Source organism: Chelonia mydas, chromosome 14, assembly GCF_015237465.2.
Source record: "Chelonia mydas isolate rCheMyd1 chromosome 14, rCheMyd1.pri.v2, whole genome shotgun sequence".
NCBI classification, from domain to species: domain Eukaryota; kingdom Metazoa; phylum Chordata; order Testudines; family Cheloniidae; genus Chelonia; species Chelonia mydas.
The window spans coordinates 6,599,936-6,618,756 of NC_051254.2; the positions used below are offsets into that span (position 1 = coordinate 6,599,936).

At 39.7% G+C, this 18,821-nt stretch overlaps 1 protein-coding gene across 2 annotated transcripts in view; it reads right to left on the bottom strand.

Annotated features, from left to right (window-relative positions):
• Positions 1–92: 92 nt before the first annotated feature.
• Positions 93–18,821, bottom strand: part of GNA13 (G protein subunit alpha 13) — a 43,873-nt gene continuing 25,144 nt past the window's right edge. Inside the window, exons 3-4 of one of the 2 annotated variants that reach the window (XM_037914623.2) lie at positions 14,294–14,344; positions 93–6,809 (exon numbers count right to left, since the gene is read on the bottom strand). In XM_037914623.2, the coding sequence (XP_037770551.1) occupies positions 6,237–6,809; positions 14,294–14,344 (624 nt within the window). In that variant the 3' untranslated portion in view covers positions 93–6,236. The remainder of the gene's footprint in view (positions 6,810–14,293; positions 14,345–18,821) is intronic. The other variant, XM_043527697.1, reaches the window with a different exon arrangement.

Sequence of the window (18,821 nt, forward strand, 5' to 3'; positions counted from 1 at the left end):
GATTCAAACTTTGCTGTTCTTAAGCCTTAAACAAACCCCCTCAACTATACATGATTAACTACTGAACGTAAAGTAAATTCATAGCACCCAAATGAGGCTGTATATGTTTATTTATCGTCAGTAATTTTTTTTAAACACAAGGCAAAATATTAATAGCTGAAAGGCAACACTTGCAGAGTATGTACAGAGCAATGTACAACTGAATGTAAGAGGCTTCAATCTATTAGTAATTTAACCATTTTATAAAAGCAAGTGATGCTTTTTCTCTTTAAGACCTTCTTTAGAAATAATTTATTGCCAATTCTGAACTAAAGCAAGGAGAGCAATGTACAATATAAAGATGCTGTTAGCCCCGGGAAAGTTATAAAAGATACACATATAAAAACTGTAAGCCACAAACATTTATACAAAGCTAATACAAATCTTGATTGTTAAAGAATCTATGAGGTTGTTAAAAATATTTTTCATAAGGCTTCATGGAAGGTAAACTCTCACTGCTATTGAAAGCGCAGGAAAGCAGTTTTAAATAGTCTGCAATTCAATTATTTGTTTTCAAGTTCAAGGCAAAGAAATTGCAAATGGCACTGTATTGCGATGCTGTGTAATTTAAAAAAACCCCTATCTTAGATTCATCTACATCATGGTACCATCAAATACAGAAAGACCTGAAAAGTCATCTTGTGACTAATTTAGCATGAAACACGGATTATTCTGAAACAGGACATGTTGCTGTTGGAAAACAACTCTGCAACCATCTTTAAAGATAAATGCCTAGAGATTCTTGACTAGCTTGGCAACCAGCAGGAAAGTTAAAGGGGTGCACAACTATCGCAGTCTTCAAGTGGCAACTTGCTTATAAACTCATAGGGCCCACCCCAAACAGTGCTGTGTTCAGAACTATCAGGTGTGTGTTTGAGTTTTACATACATTAACAGCAGGATGGAATAAAAGCCTGTTAGTTCCAAAGTTTCTGCTGAAGTTATGAGGAGTTCAAAATACTGACTCAGTATTAGCCAAGAGTCAGGCAATACTACAGACATGCTCAAAGCATTTTAGGTTTGCTAGAATCCTGGATGGCAGGATTAAAAACCCTTTTACCAGACACTCATTAACCAAACGACTAAGCCTATTAGCCAGAGGCCTCTCTGGAAAGATGAGAGGGGGACTCCTCCTCTCTAGGGGCCAGCATTTATTTTTTAGAATGCGAGATTACATTCTGCAGGGGCTGATAGCTTACTCCACCTGAGGAATGTGGGGACCTACTCCACTGGTAAGTGGATTTTTTCAAGACCTGGTGAACAGCCACCATTTATTTTCAGGTACCAAACCAAATTTAAACAATGCAGCAAGGAACGTTTGCTAAATGCCATTTTCACCTTCAAGTACAGACTGTACAAGATAGTGGTATATAGAAATCATAGCTCAATGCAGTTACTGATCAGTCAGTGCGGCAGTGTCTAGCCAATGATCCTTGGAAAATTAGTCCCATTAAAAGTAGCTTTTCTTTAAATACAAAAAAGCCTCCGGATTTTTTCTGCATTCCACCTCCACTGGAAATTTAAGCCCTGACTTTGTACCATACTTACTGGTTTACACTCAGTCTTCACTTTTATTAGCTTTTGATCACACATTTGCTTTTGCTTCAGTATGTATATGGACACGGTCTCTGTTCCGCAATATTACATTACTACACCTTGCATTCAAATTATACATTTCCACACAAAAAAATGCATCCAGTAACAAATCCCAAAAGAAATAAAGCCGCCTAAACGGTGCTTTCTTTCAGTGTGATGGAAATGCCCATAGGGTAGTTTTGAGCCACTCTGTCACATAGGAACAAATTTACAGTGTTTCAAGGTTAGTCTTCGGGGGGGGGGGGGGGGGAACATGTGAGAGAGAATAGGGGGGAGGAGAGAATACCAGCAAATGATTTACTTCAATATAATTGTCTTAGATGGAATTAGTCAGTGTAAGTTTCAGATGGAGAGAAGTTTCACACACTGAATTTCCTACCCTGTCTTGATGTCAAAGTTTAAGGCTGAGCGATCCAAGGAAAGGGGTGACTAGAACTCCAGTTAAGAAAACAAGACCTTTCTGGGAAGAACATACATGACACCCAACCAAAACCAAATAGCATGTATTTTGGATTAGTCCAAGGCGTATGGAAGCATTCTGAAAAGCAGTTTTACTCATCGTTAGGGACCCTTCAGAAACATTTACTTGATAAAGTGAAGTCCAAGGGCTTGATTCTTAACATTCACCTCCCACTTACTTCAGCTGGATTTGTGGGTGCCTGACACCACTGAAACACAGGTGCTATTCCTGCACAGGTATCAATTTTAATGAACATTTCCTGTGATGTGAAATTTCAGTGTTTCAATTTTTTTTATAAGTGAATTTTTGTTTAGACTGATGGAAAATACTCTTAATTATGCCAATGATTTCTATTTCTATAGCACTGCATCTACAGATTTCTAAGCACTTTGCAGTGGTGGGTAAGCACTATCCCATTTTACTGATGAATGAGGTACAGAGAAGCTTAAATGACTTAGTCACAGGAAGTCAGAGGCAGAGTTGGGAATAGAGCCCAAGCTTCCCTGACTCCTACCAAAATGATCCCATCTTCAATGCAGACGGTTTTAAGCCATTAGAACCTTATGTCAAACCACTTGCCACACATGCAGTGCATCTATGATAAAACCCACCTTAAGAAATTGCTCTCCCACCACAAGAATTAGCTTGTTTTATGGGGCAAGCAGCAAAACAGAACACTGGCAGGGGCAAACAGAACTATTTGATTTGTGCAGTAGTGACCTGGACTTATTTCTTTAACACACCAATTGGCCAAGCTTAATTTTATTTAGTAACGTGCTCTTCGGCATACAAAGTTTCAGCCAAAAGTATATTTTGCCCCACAACCAAAGTGAAACCCCACAAGGGTTAGTTGTAATGGCACTTTGGGCAGAATATAACTGGTGACAAATGGCACCTGTAGAAAACCCTATGTAGCATGTTTGGCTCAAGTATTCTGACGATAAGGAAAATAGTTTGAGGCTTAAAAAATGCCACGATGGAGAAGCAGAATAAGAGGCAGTTAGACAAAAAGGCACCCTTTAAAAATTGGAAGTCAAATCCTACTGAGGACAATAGAAAGGAACGCAAACTTTGGCAAGGCTAGTGTACAAGTATAACTAGGCAGGCCAAAAAAGAATTTGAAGAGCCTAGCAAAAGACAAAACTAACAGCAAAAATTTTTTCAGTACATCAGAAGCAGGAAGCCTGCCAAACAATCAGGAGGGGCCACTGGACAATTGAGATGCTAAAGGCACGTTCAAGGAAGACAAAGCTGTTGCAGAGAAACTAAATGAATTCTTTGCATTGGTACTCACTGCAGAGGATACGAGAGATTTCCACACCTGAGCCATTCTTTTCAGGTGACACATCTGAGCAAGTGTCAGATTGATGGGTCATTAGAGGCGGCTTTGGAACAAACTGATAAACTAAACAGTAATAAGTCACCAGGACCAGAAGCTATTTCCCCAAGAGTTCTGAATGAACTCAAATATGAAATAGCAGAACCACTAACTGTGGTACATAACCAACTGCTTAAATCGGCCTTTGTATCATATGACTGGCAGATAGTTCATGTAATGCCAATTTTTTTTAAAAAAAGGCTCCAGAAGCGCTCCTGGCAATTACAGGCCTGCCAGCTTAACTTCAGTACCAGGCAAACTGATTGAAACTACAGTAAAGAACAGAATTATCAAATGCATGGATGAACATATGTTGGGGAAGAGTCACTGTTTTTGTAAAGGGAAATCATGCTTCACCAATCTAATAGAATTCTTTGAGGAGGTCAAACATATCGACATGGGTGATTAAGTAGATACAGTATACTTGGACTTTCAGAGTCTTTGACAAGGTCCCACACCAAAGGCTCTTAAGCAAAGTAAGCAGTCATACTTTGGGCTAAGATGGAAGCTCCTCTCGTGGATCAGGAAACAAAGGGTAGGAATAAATGGTCAGTTTTCAGAGTGGAGAGAGGTAAATAGGGTCCCTCAAGGATCTGTACTAGGACCTATGCTGTTCAATATATTCACAAGTAATCTGGAAAAAGGGGTAAACAGAGGTGACAGTCTGCAGATGATACAAAATTACTCAAGATAGCAGTCAGCTTTGGATTTAACTAAGAGTTATAAAGGGATCTCACAAAACTGGGTGACTGTGCAACAAAATGGCAGACGCAAAATAATGGACACTGGAAAACAATGACAAATATACACATAAATGACAGGGTCTACATTAACTGTTACCACGCATGAAAGATCTTGGGAGTCGCTGTGGATAGTCCTCTGAAAACATCAGCTCAATGTGCAGTGGTAGTCGAACCAGTAGGAAAGGGACAAATAAGACAGAAAATATCATAATGCCACTACATAAATCCCTGGTATGACATCTTGAATAGGATGTTCATTCTGGTAGTCTCATCTCCAAAAAGATTAGAATTGGAAAAAGTACAGAGAAGGGCAAAAAAAATGACTGGGGTATGGAACAGCTTCCATATGAGGAGAGATTAAAAAGACAGACTGCTCAGCTTCAAAAAGACAGCTAACTGGGGGGCTGGGGAAGAATGAGAGAGCTCTGTAAAATCATGAAGGAGGTGGAGAAAGTGAACACGGAAGTGTTATTTACATAACACAAGAACCAGGTGTCACCCAATGAAATTACAGGCAGCAGGTTTTATACAAACATAAGGAAGTACTTCTTCACACAACCCAGTCAACCTGTAGAACTTGTTGCCAGTGAATGTTGTGAAGGCCAAAAGTATAACTGCATTAAAAAAAGAATTGGGTAAGTTCCTGGAGTATAGGTCCAGCAATGGCTATTAGCCAAGATGGTCAGGGATGTTTCTAAACCCCTCACTGCCAGAAGCTGGGACTGGACAACAGCGGATAAATCGCTCAATAAATTGCCCTTCTCTGTTCATTCCCTATGAAGATCTGGTACTGGCCACTGTCAACAGACTGGATACTGGGCTAGATGGACAATTGGTCTGACCGAGTATGGCCATTCTTATAGTTCTAGGGATTTCTAGACCTGATTCTGACAGACTCTCTGAAGTCTGCAGACTTTAGCATTTACTATTGTGACATGTTATGCTCATCTTTCTGTATAGACTTTTGGCCTAGTGGTGTTTGGCCTATTTACCCATATCTGCATAAGGCCACACACTGGGGAATTTGTCTTCATGTAAGGCCACTGCAGAAGGAAAGAAGACAGGAGGCACTTATGTTTGCGAATGCTTCTGTGCATTAGTGAATGCTTGTTGATGTAGGACTAGGCACACTGTAAAAGTTATGGTGAAAAGATACAAAAGCACTTCAAATCGGCCTAAACTCTGGGGCAAGGTACCTGGAGGTAAGCTATTCAGCACAGTGACAAATTCTAAAGCTAAGTTTGCTTCTCCTTCCCACATATCAAAATTTCAGATCACAGTGCTCTGTGCTTTGTTATAGCTCTAAGAAGCAGAGTACTTAAAATATGCAATAGAAAATGAAGTTTAGAGTGAACTGTGCCATTTACTAGTTCTTGATCATCTTAGTCTTTAGACAATTCTGGCAGAAGGTATTAATGCTGACAGTTCCCAACTTTTTTGTATTCCCTGACCTAAAGCATACCCTACTCAAAAACCCATGCAAAACTTTATATTTAAGGTAGGAAAGGCATTATTGTCAAGTATCCTAGCTTCTAAATGACTCCAACAAGAAATTTATGGAATATCTAACCAATAAAGGACCTGAGAAATCAAAGTCAGCTATATTATCACAGTCTTCATTATAGTTTTAAGGAGGAGGTGAAAAGGAACAGTTTTCAAAAATCACTACTACAAGTCTAATGTAATTCTGATGAATGTACACAAGTCTGGACTTGGAACTTGGATGGTGGATGTGTTTTCTAGATATACTTTTTGCAACATACAAGCACTGGAGGTCAAGTTTAGTCACTTTACAGGTTATTTGGACTTAGGTTTGCTATAAAATTATAACTGAGTCAACTCAAAGCTACAGTGGAAGAGATTAAAGCCTCAATTTCAGCAGAAATTGGCAATAATGTGTTCAGCAGCAGCTTTCAGCCACACATCAAGAAGTCTGACAGGACCTGGATTTTTCTACTCCTGTTGTAAACCACAATTTTAAAAACACAAAAGGTATTCAAATAAAAATGTCTTTTTGCACATCACTGTAGCATAAGCTGCTTGAGGTTGTCATGAAGGATGGTATCCTTGACGTCACGGAAAACCAGCCGGATGTTTTCTGTGTTAATAGCAGTGGTGAAGTGATGGTATAGAGGCTTCTGCTGTTGGTCCCGGCGTTTGGTACGAAAACAATCCACCAGGAATTTTTGGACGTCTATTAAGCAGTGGGGATCCCCTTCGAACTCTGGGAAATAGTTTTTGATGCTCACTTTTTGTACTTTTTCCTCAAGCAAGTCTGTCTTATTTAGAAATAGAATGATGGAGACATTGCTGAAAACCCGGTTGTTGACTATTGTTTCAAAAATGTTCAGTGATTCTGTAAGGCGATTTGTTAGTCGATCTTCCATGAGCACCTGGTCGAATTCACTTGAGGAGACCAGGAAAAGTATCGATGTGACACTGTCGAAGCACTCGAACCAACGTTTCCTTTCTGATCTTTGGCCACCTACATCAACCATCTTGAAGGGAACATTTTTAATTTCGAAGTCGTACTCGTGAATCCCTTTCGTGGGTCTTCGTGCCAGCAGAATATCTTGCTGCGATGGAAGATAATCCTAAAAAAATAAAGCAAAGTTTGCTGGTTAGGGAACAATAATGAGCATAGTGGCTTTAGCAGACTTCTGACCCAGAAAAGTTGGAAGGAAATTTATTTTTGAAGAGTCTTCATGCACTATTCCATTTTAAAAAGTTCTCAGTCTCTAAAACTGGGATTAACACACCCAATCCTAAAATGAGAATCCCTCTAGAGCAGTGTTTCTCAACGACCAGTCCAGGGACTGATGTCAGTCCCTGAGATCTCCCCGATACAGTTTAACGCAGCAGCAAGCTGGTCCTTGGTATCAAAAAGGTTGAGAAACACTGCTTTAGAGAACTGAAACTTTCCCTTTGCTACATATCAAGTGACCTTGGTAAACAATATTGGAAGAAGCATTACCCGTTCCTCATGCCACCAGCTTCTTTTATTCCCTCACTACAGATTCTTTTGTAAGAAGTCTCCTTTCCCCATCTGTTATACAATGTGCATTTGTTGGCTCACCCTCTACCCCAGAGGGCTGCATCAGAACGCTTCTACCAATTCTAACAAACAGTAAGCACTCACTCACTAGCTTTCCCCTCTTTGGCATATTGCTCAGTTGATCATGATTAATAATTAAAGAACAGAACCACTGTTTGACAAGGTATTAAGATTACATAAGTTTTTATTGAATCCAAAGATGCCATCACAAAGAAGCCGGAAACACAAGGAACTCCTTAATGCCTGCACAGCAACCCCACTGTCTTTCTCTCTCACGGGAAACAGGCAACATGAGAAAGTTTCTAGGCGTTCCATTATGAGTAGCTACATCCCATGGAATGGAAATATTCTGTGCAAGTTAAGAGTTGTTTCTCCAAAGTGTAGGAATTTAAACAGAAGAATCCAAGAGACCAAAGTTGTGGGATCTGATCCCTAAAGAAAGCTAATGCATTTTTGGCTTCTCCATTTTCACAGGAGTAATTTTGCTGATCTGTGCATTTACCTCTGAGCAGCCAGTTTGCTAAATTTTATGTTCACAGCTTTGTTCTCCAGGTATATATAAATTCTTTGTTATACTTCACTGTTCAGACATGTCATGCTTTGGTATTCATGGCAGTTTTAGAAAACAAGCTCTAGGTTTCAAACATAGAAGTTTAAAAGCAAGTCTCTCTTCACTTAAAAATCTATTCAGAGATCTTTTCCTGATAATCCCAGTCAATGAAGGGCTCCCGGCTCAACATGAGGCCTTGGGAACACTTGTGAAGTAAGGTCAAGAGAACTCTGATTCAACCAACTTCTACTGGGCTAGAAAAACCCCCCTAAATAAACAGTTAAATAAACAAAACTAGAATTTAACAGTAGTACAGTTTGGATTTTGAAATGCCTAAATATGCCTGTTTTGCTTTAAATTAAAGCTATACAAAACCTGAATGTTTAATTAGTTTCAATAAGGGATTGTTATAAAATTTCAGACAAACTGTTTAAAAACAATTAACAAGACAATATCAATATCACTGCAAGCTTTTACAGACAGGGAATTATGGGATTCTATTTTAATAGACATCTGTTAAAATGAATTTTTAAAAGGATTTAAGCTGAATTTAAAACAAAAGCAAGATTTTAAGGAGCACTTTGTTTTAATGCATGAAAACCAGAAAGCGAAACTAATGAGGGAACAGCAACCGTTTTGTCTAAACTCCTGATTCTTTTATTTCACACTGGCCACAACTGAGATATTTGGGTGATTCTGATAAAAAACAGTTACCAAGAAACTTTCTGAGCCGCCACAAGGCTCCCCTCTTTGCTCTCATCTTTAGGGTACTGACGTACACTCATGATGTTGCCACCTAGTTTCTCAGAAGGAAAGCCGAAGACTTTAGAACTTCACCTACTGTCTTAAAAGTGACCCCTGGAAAAAAAAGCTGGGCTTTTGCCCTTCTTTGCCTCTTTCTCATGGATAAAAGCAGGCTGAAAGGTTAATAAGTTTTCCTGCTTGCTTTACTACATTAAATTCAGGTCTTGTCTGCCAGGAAAAGACTAACATGGGAAAATCTGAGAAATATCACAGAGGCTGAAAACTAAGAAACTGAGCAAGGATTGAGTTAGATTTTAAAGTGCTGCACTTTTTTTTTTTTTTTTTTTTTTTTTTTTTTTAAAAAAAAAAACTTAACTGCGGTGCCTAATGAACATTTGGGAGAGTGGCTGTCCATGCTGCAGAGTGACCACCACCACCCTTTCTGTGAAGGAGCAAAAGATCAAACACATTCCTGAGATCAACTCCCTCTCAAAGAGGTCCTCCATCAAAGCCAGGGACCAGACATTCCTGATATTTCTAAAGGTAAAAGACAAGCAGACTTTTTAAACACATTTCAAGTACACAAAACAGGGCACAAAGCATATTTCTACAATTCCTTTCCAGCAGATAAAATGCAAGACCCTGACCTCCTATTAGAGCTCCCAAGATACACATGCCTGCAAGAGCACCATCAGTGACCAGGACACCTGGGTTAAGCTCACAACTGGGCATTAACGTTCGGCTTAAATTTCAATGAAAAAAAGTGTTTCACTTCCCCTCTTAAAGACTGTTTACTGTTACTGGCACATAAAAGCCACCAAATTTTAATTAAATGTAGCCAAATGTGAAGTAACTGTACACAGTCTGTAAAGGGCAATGTGAATGTCAAGTAGTCTGTGCACAGTTGAAGGCACCACTGACTGATAAGATTCCCATCAATTCCCATCTCCTCATAGGTTTCCCAATGCCTAAGCATGGAAAAAAACTGAATTTCACCTCGTTCCAATTCATTTCTCCATCCCCACAGTCTGATCCACTCTTCCCTGTCATACGTGCAACCACAGGGCACCAATTCCTTCCTTTCTATTTCATATTTAGACTTGAGGCCTTCTTGCTCCTGTACAATTTCTTAAGTCATCCCCTCCTTTCAATCCTCACTGCCAACGTTCTGGATCACGCTATTGTTCTTATAGCCAGTACAAATGACATCTCCATCACTGGCCTCTCTGAAACATCCCATGTCCATCAGTCTGCATCTCACTTCTTGTCACTCTCAACCTTGTCCCTAGGACTCCACCCCCTTTTTCAGCTTTGCCATTTCCTTTTCTCCTGCTCTCCCACACTTACAGACAAAACAAGCAAGGTAAGAATGAGGATGTTACTATTCCAAGGAGCCAAGCATCTTCAACTCCTCCAAATGCCTCCTCAAAACCTACCACTTTGGCCTTATTTTTCACCCTCTACTTCCACTCCTGCACTGTCTGCTCTCCCAACCTACTTAGAAATATCAGAATGTGTCACTTGCTAGTGTGACTCACTTTGTCTGCCTAATCTGGATTGGAATCCGTTCAAGGCAGAGACCAGGTCTCTGAGGAAGGAATATGGTTCCCCTGCTCATGTACATGTTCGCGACAGATCAATGAGAGCTAGAATGAGTACAAATAGCAGTATAGCTGGGGTAACACAGGAAGCAGAGACACGACTGAGCTGTGCCGAGTATGTACCTGCCCATCTTGGCTGTGCCTCTGCTGTTGTTGCCGGTGCTACCTGACTACGCTGCTATTTATACTTGCACTAGTTCTCATCAAGCTGCTACGTGTGTGGGTACAGGAGCAGGGGACTCCTACCTCTCTCTTGTAGTGCTGACATAGCTGTAATCTAACATGCTATGCAAAGCTAAGGTCCTATATAAAATGTTTACAATTAATATTCTACTTGACCAATAGTGAGAAAAAGATATGGAAAAATAGAGAAATTTACAATTCAGTTTTGAAACAAACATATATGTTATAATCATATATGTAAATGAACCCATTTCCTTACTCTGTTGACTTGGTCAAGCAATCTGAACGAGTAGGTTTTAGACATGCTGATCTCTCTAGCTTCCTTATGATAAAGGAGAAAAGACCATAGTCATGTCTGTTCATTAACAATGTAATTTCAAATCAGTCTGTTTGCATGAGACAGGAATAGGGAGTGCTTCTACCCATAAACTGCTACAGTTCCAAAGCATAACAATAATCTTTAACCGCCAGCAAAAAGCTGTGCTCTACTCATACAAATGAGAAGGAATAAACCAAGAGAACTTTACCCAAAGCTATATTTACACTTTCATAACAAAATTACCTAGCGTTTGCCTGAAAATATCTAGTCATTTCTGTTAAAAGATGATTTTGAAGAAAACGACACATCTTAACGTTTGTGATTTACAATTAGATTAAATACGATTATCCAACTTTAAAAGTCAATCTTTAAAACTCACCATTTTGATAAGTGACTAAAATCATTTTGGTTCAAGATGCAATTGCTAAAGAAATGCAGTCATTTATTGTATTTATAGCTAGAGACTCTTTCAGGCATAGTTAACTGGAATTTCCGATATTGCTATAATTCCTTTTCATAGTTCTGATTAAGAACTTTAAGGCGGCTGCAAAACAGAAGCAGGCCCCAAAGTGACTGTTTTAAATTTAATGCGTGGACAGGCATAACAATGGGTGTGAAAAATCTGGACAGAAAGTTAAAAAAGCCACCTGGGTGGCTACTAGAGACAATCCGTATTCCTGTTATTGCTTCAGACAGACGCCGTAAGGCAAAAGGCAAACAAGCAGCACTGATGCTGGAACTTCTAAATGAGACTCCGTAAGTGTTATGTGAGATCTAACCTGATAATCAAGTTAGGAAAGGTTTTGTTCTGGTTCTACATATAGTTTAAGTTTAGATGATAGCTTAGACTCTCCTCAATCAAAATCACTGCAAAAAAAGAAAAAACAATTAAGTGCACGCTGTTCTGGCCATCCCATCTGAAAAAGATATATTAGAATTGTAAAAGATACAGAGAAAGGCAACAAAAATGACTGAGGTATGGAACAGCTTCTGTATGAGGAGAAATTAAAAAGACTGGGACTGGTTCAGCTTCAGAGAGAGAGGACTAAAGAAGGGGAAATGATAGAGGTCTATAAAATCATGAACGGTGTGGAGGAAGTGAACAGGGAAGTGTTATTTACTTAATCACAACACAAGAACCTGGGGTCACCCAATGAAATTAACAGGCAGCAGGTTTAAAAACAAACCAAAAGGAAATACTCCTTCATACAGTGCAAAGTCAACTGGTGGAACTTGTTGCCAGGGTATGTTGTGAAGGCTAAAACTATCACAGGGTTCAAAAAAGAATTAGATAAGTTCATGGAGGACAGGACCATCAATGGCCATTAGTCAACATGTTCAGGGATGTAACCCAATGCTCTGGGTGTCCCTAGCCTCTGACTGTCAGGGCCTGGGAGCAGACAGGGGATGGATCACTCAGTGATTGCCTGTTCTGTTCAAACCCCCCCACTCCTCCCAAAGCACCTGACACCGGCCACTACTGGAAGACAGGATACTGGACTAGATGAACCATCATTCTGACCCAGTAGGGCCATTCTTATGTTCTAAGTATTGGGTATTATTAGGCTTCAAAGCATTTGTTGAGAATATAGGTGCTGACTTTATTTTTCCCTGTGGGTACTGCACCAAGGCCCGCCCTCACTCCACCCCTTCCCCCAATGCCCCACCCTCACTCTGCCTCTTCCTGCCCCCAGTCCACCCCCTCCCAGAGTTCAGAGCCTGCCCACAGCTCTCCGCCCTCCTGCAAGCCTCCTCCCGAGATGCCAAACAGCTGATCAGTGCCACTGCCGAACAGTTGTGGCTGGTGGGTGCTGAGCACCCTTTTTTCCCCTCGGGGCGTGTGCGCTCCAGCACCAGAGCACCCCTGGAGTTGGCACCTATGGCTGGGAATATAACAGAGATGCAGTGTCTCCGCAGTTAGGTTTGATGTTAGCTTCCCATTGTAAGGCCAATTTTCATGCATAAGTTCTGCAAAACAAGACTGCTGGACATGAATATACAAACTGAATATACACACAAGCTCATGAGGCAAAAATTACAACCAAAATGGCTATCGTTAATAGGAGGCAATACAATCCCATGGAAAATGGAATGTTGAAATGTTTTCCAGCACAGACACAATATAAATTTAATACGGGATGAAATCTTTAACTGTGTTATATGCCAGGCACATTACAAAATGTAACAGTGATCTGTACAGTCACTTAATTTCTTGTTCTAGAGGTTTCTCACATGTAAGCACAAAAAGTTTTCTAGCAAGAGGCATCTTTGAGTATCAATAATTAGATCTGTACTGTCCCAGAGCCATCCAGATCAATGGATGTACAGTGTTACTAGCAAATTCAGGACACCAAAATACACAATCCAGATAACCACTTTGTAAACATTTCTCTTTAATGTACATTTATGGTCATAAGAATGACTGAAAATAAAACCACCCTATTTAACAGATCTGCTCCAGGTGTGCATGGACATAAGCTTACCGCTACTCAATCCTGTTAGCAGTGTTAGAATAAGCTGAGCTGGATTTAAACATGGCTCATGCATCATCAGAATACTCTCTAACGTTAGAATCTTTATTGAAAGTGATCTGTGAACCCAGTAAATCCAGCTTGACTTTTAGATCCCAGTGGGAGCTTGTTAGAAAAAGCCATATTTTTTTATTTGTAAAAAGAGCACATCTGATTTTCAAATTAAACGCAACAAATAGGGAAACAGTGCTATTTTCGCAGACGTTTTCAGAACACAGCAGCACCATGTGCTTTCTATGGAAAAATTACTGACTTCATATATTCTGCAGAGTTCAGTGGTGATTGCTAGACTCTACAATTTGTGTCCACAGACTTCTCCTGGCCACTGTCATACTGTTTTCTGAGTGTTTTGCCATACAGAACAATGACCCTATTCTACTCCATACCTAGGGCCCTACCAAATTCACAGCCATGAAAAACATGTCATGGATCATGAAATCTGGTCTTGTGTGCTTTTACCCCGCACTATACAGATTTCATGGGGAAGACAGTGTTTCTCAAATTGAGGGTCCTGACACAACAGGGAGGGGTGTGTGTGTGTGAAGATTATTTTAGGGGTGTCGCGGTATTGCCACCCTTACTTCTGCGCTGCTGCTGGTGGGGTGCTGCCTTCAGAGCCGGATGCCTGGCCAGCAGCAGCACAGAAGTAAGGGTGGCCATACCATACCATGACATCCTTACGTCTGCGCTGCTTCTGGCAGTGGCTCTACTGCCCAGCTCTGAAGGAAGCGACGCCATCAGCAGCAGCACAGAAGTAAGGGTAGCAGTACTGCAACACCCCCTACAATAGCATTCCCCTCCACCCCCCAAACTCCTTTTTGGGTGAGGACCAATAGAATAACACCACCATGAAATTTAGGATTTTTAAAATCCTATGATCATGAAGTTGACCAAAATGGACTGATCCATACCTGAAGCCACTCATGTTTAGATGTTTCAACCAGTCAACCTGTAGGTCATGTAAATTACTAAAACAAGATGAAAGCACTATTCCCCAGTTACTACATATAAGTTACATATTTAAACTGAATCAACAAAATCCCTATGATATCCAAGACTAACTTGATTTAAACTTCCCAACTAAATTAAACTTACCGATTCTCCAAGTTTATCCAAGTTGTCCAGGAAATATTTTACAGATTCCCCCTAAAAAACAAAATGAACTGATCAGAGTTTTTCCACAGATGGCAGACTTGGTCACAGTAGTTTACAATCTAAAGTCCAGTTATTTAAACCAAACATACTTGGTATAAAAGTTTTAGTCACTGACTTTTATAAATTCTGTATGCAGTTGTATATAAAGAAGTTTAGTGAGCTTGACACTCATGGAGATTAATATTCAGCCATGTAAAAAAAAGCAGGGACAGTCTAATTTGTAGCAGTTAAAAACTATTTTAAAGTTTAAGATTGTCAAATTTTTTAGTACTGTTCATTTGGGCAATCACCGTACAAACCTCAGACTCAACTTCAGTATAAAATATTGCATTTAATTTTTTTTTTGCTATTCCTGAGTAGTCTGTATATAGGTGCATGGGTTAATACAGGCCAACTGAGAAAAGTTCATTTAAACTGCACAATGAAGTCAGCTCCCATTTCTACAGGCCCCACTAGCTGTGGAGCATAGCAAGTAGCAGTAGACGGAAAGGTAAAACCATAATGAACGGATGAATCTAACACATTTGAATAAGCCTTCTTGCCAAAGACCACCCTCGATAAGCACACCTTGTTTAGGAAGTTATGAATAGTGCTCCAGGCCGCAATTCTATATAATATTTCCTTTACTGAACAGACTATCTTTCAAATTCAAGACAATACCAAGGCTTGCATGTGGCAACTGCAATTCTGAACACCCTCTCAGATGCAAAAACTAAAATTTACAGAAGCTTGAATAATTCTATTTTTGGTTGATGCCAAATGAAAAACTTAGAGCATTATAACTGAAATGCCTTGTTGAGATATTCAGTGTCATAACCAGAGGGCAAAGTTGTAAGTTACAGTCCACCAATTCTTAACTACAAAGCAATCAAAATGGGGCTTACTTGGCCATCAATTCAAATAGAGAGCGGTCTATACTACTCTGCCAGTAAAGGTAAGCACAGGAAGTCAACTAGATTTTGCAGTATATAAAATGAATTTGTGCATCAAGAGACTTTAAATTACATAAAATATTCAAGATTAGGAGGTACTACATTGAGTCATAAAAGAACTAAAGATAAGGGGGCAAAATTACATCTCTGATAAGGTCCCTCGCTTAAGAATGAATATTTAAAAAATGATCAAGAAGGTCAGTCCTTTCCAGAGGAGACACTATTAAAATGTGAAGTCTGAGCAGGCATTAGGATATTAAAGTAACCAAGACACCAGAAACTTCTGGCTAGTTGTGACAGGCTCAGAAGTTAAATACCTTTGCCAGCTTTTTCATTTGTAGGTGAAGAGGTCACCTGGTGCAAGTATACACCATACTCGGGTTTTAAAACTGCAGTTTTAATGCAAGCCTTTAATTAGACAAGGCTGGGTCTTTGGAGTGAGTCATCCTGTGCTTGACATACTTTAAGGGACAGACCCTGAGGCGAGTATTTAAAGAACCACTATCACATATTATATTGTATCTGTTTTAATGTCACATACTTTTCATAAACTGACAAACTACGGTATTGGAAAACAGTAACAGATTTCAAATTTTGCTGGAGGAAGGCAGTGGTTGTTCAATATGACTACATGACTTCACACTTGCAATGTCATTTACTACAGAAGATCACAGTGCTTCATAAATTACAGATACAACCTCACCTCTGTGAGGAAGAGGCAGGTGGGCATTCCTCTTAGACAGATGAGGAAACAGATATAGGAAAGTGACTTGCTCAAACACAGAAAGTTTGCAGCAGAGCCAGGAAATGCCAGGTCTCCTGACTCCATCTTTTCTTAATCCAAAGCACCTTTTCTACCTGAAAGATTTAGGACAAGATTTTTTTTTAAAAAGCATGTTTAAAGTTTAGAGCCTAAATAAGGATTTAGGAACTTATGGGAGCTGTTGGGTGCTCAACATCTTTGAAAAAAAAAATCAGACTATTTAGGTACCTAAATATGGATTTAGATAGTCCAATGTTGTCCTAAGAACCTTCAAAGAACTTTTAAACCAGACAGCACTATTCTGTTTAAGGAATCTACATTGCTCTAATGAGGCCTTAACTCTTCTGCATTTAAATGCACTTGTTACTACCTTTCATTTAAGTCCTGAGAGCTTATTGCCACACTAGTGATTGTTTTGTTAAAGCATAAAACCTAAACCACAACATATAAAGGTCATAAAGCAGCACCAAAAGCTGCTTTCCAGAAGAGGGGATTTCCTGATAATATGAATGCAAAATACATCAGCACACAGCAATAGCAATGCTCTATAGCGAAGCATTTCACAGTAAGTTTACAAACTAAAGCTCAAAAGCTTCAACAGCTGCATTGAGAAAACTACTTCTACTTGGGTTTTTAGCTCATTTGCTGATGTGTCAGAAGATGTGTGCTGGACAGATATATCAAGATGGCCATTTTAAGAGTCAGAAAAAGCTAGGAAAAAAACAAAGAAATATTCCAGTTACAAGGACGCTTTTATATAAAAGTTTATATTTTCCTCCCGCACTCCTTTACCCTGAGGGCTTGTCTACACTGGCACTTTACAGAGCTGCAACTTTCTCGCTCAGGGGTATGAAAAAAACACACCAAGCACTGCAAGATTCAGTGCTGTAAAGTGCCAGCGTAGACACTGCCCTAGTGCTCCCAGCGCTAGTAGCTATTCCCCTTGTGGAGGTGGGGGTTTTTTTTTGTTTGTTTTAAAAACTAAACAAGCCACATTCAGCGCTTTAGCGCTGCAAGCGAAGATGTGCCTTGAGGGTCCATTCTCTGGGCTGGAATGACAGTCACCCTAATAACCTAAGTCCATTCACACAACCAGTGTGACAGCAATGGACAAACTTCCTGACAATATGCTTCAACCTTATATTACCTTTAAGAGGGTAAGAGTCTTTCATTTCTCGTGGACTTTAATTCACATTTTCCCCTTGTGTCTCTCGCCTTGGAGTCTTTTCTCCTTACCCAGGTCATTTCTGTACATCACACAGCTCAAAGTTAGAGTCTTGACTACTGATCACTTTCAGCCTCACTTGCACCCCTTCAATTTTACTGGACTAAGCACTTTCTTGACTACAGCCCCACTTTTGTTCACTTAGCTGTCCATAGAATCATAGAATCATAGAATATCAGGGTTGGAAGGGACCCCAGAAGGTCATCTAGTCCAACCCCCTGCTCGAAGCAGGACCAAGTCCCAGTTAAATCATCCCAGCCAGGGCTTTGTCCATGCTGAATGGGTCTAATAAAAAAGAGTTTGTGTAGACTTTAGAATCGCTCAAACACACTATTCCCAATCAGGTGGGGATGGAATTCAGAAAACTGCATATTCTAGGCACATTTTCATGCCTTAAAAGTTAAAACTCTATAAATACTTCAGCTGAGTGAAGGGCAAGATGCAAAGCCAATAAATATCACTTTCATGGGGGGGGGGGGGGGGGGGGTGGGGGGAGGGGGGGGAGAGATTGTCCAGTCCCCAAAGAGCACTTGGAATGTAGAGGTGAGATACAACAACGACATGGCACATGCCCAGTTAGACAGATTTAATAGGGATACCCTTGTGTGTGTGTGCGCGCGCACACATGTATCTCTCTCTCTCTCGATAGATAGAGTGTAACTGGATATGATGAGACCTACTGACAAAAATAAGAAAATCTTCACTAATACACCTTCATTTTTTTTTTTTTTTTAAATACAGAGGATAGAAAAGTCTTATGCATATTATGTGGATAAAGGACAAGTGTGCCTTTATTTAAGAGGACTAAGACAGCAACTGTTACAATTCTATTTAAAGGAAGACAAAGTCACATCTAATTTTTTTTTCCTTTAAATCTACTATTGTCACTTGTAATACCCAAGATGGTTAAGTGAAAGATTAGGAATTCCTCCCCCTTCCCACTCCAGTTTAGTTTGATTTTGAGAGAACTTTAGTATTTATACAACTTTGCATCTAAAGATCCCAAACAATCTTTTTTCTGACTGCTGCTCAGAGTAGATCTAAATGACATGATGTAAGAATAAGAGTAGCCCCAGCTAAGAGAGTGCGCTCAGTATTGCTAGAACTGCACCAGTGATAGTAAGAATGGGAAAATGAGAACAAAGTAGAAGGTATACCAAGTCTATGGTGGCGGGAAAACTAGTGAAGTGTCATCATGGAAGACAAATCCAAGTGACTGAAAGCGGGACAGACATTTTTAAACTCCAATTTAACACTCATTTAAACTCTAGTGCCTACTGAGCACTTGAGACAGGAAACCTTTGTTAAAAACTCAACACCTCTACATCCTAAACTAAGCGAAAAGCTCATCATATGTATCTTGAGATCCTACCAACAAGTCCATGAGCAAAAGTCAGTGAAGACAAGACTTGGATTTCTGATATTTTTAAAGGTTAACACAAACTTTCAGGACTTACTTTAAATCAAAGTTGAAAAACAAACCCCAAAAAACGCATAACACCAACACAAACCAAATTTTTAAAGTTTTGCTTCAGGGAACTATGTTAC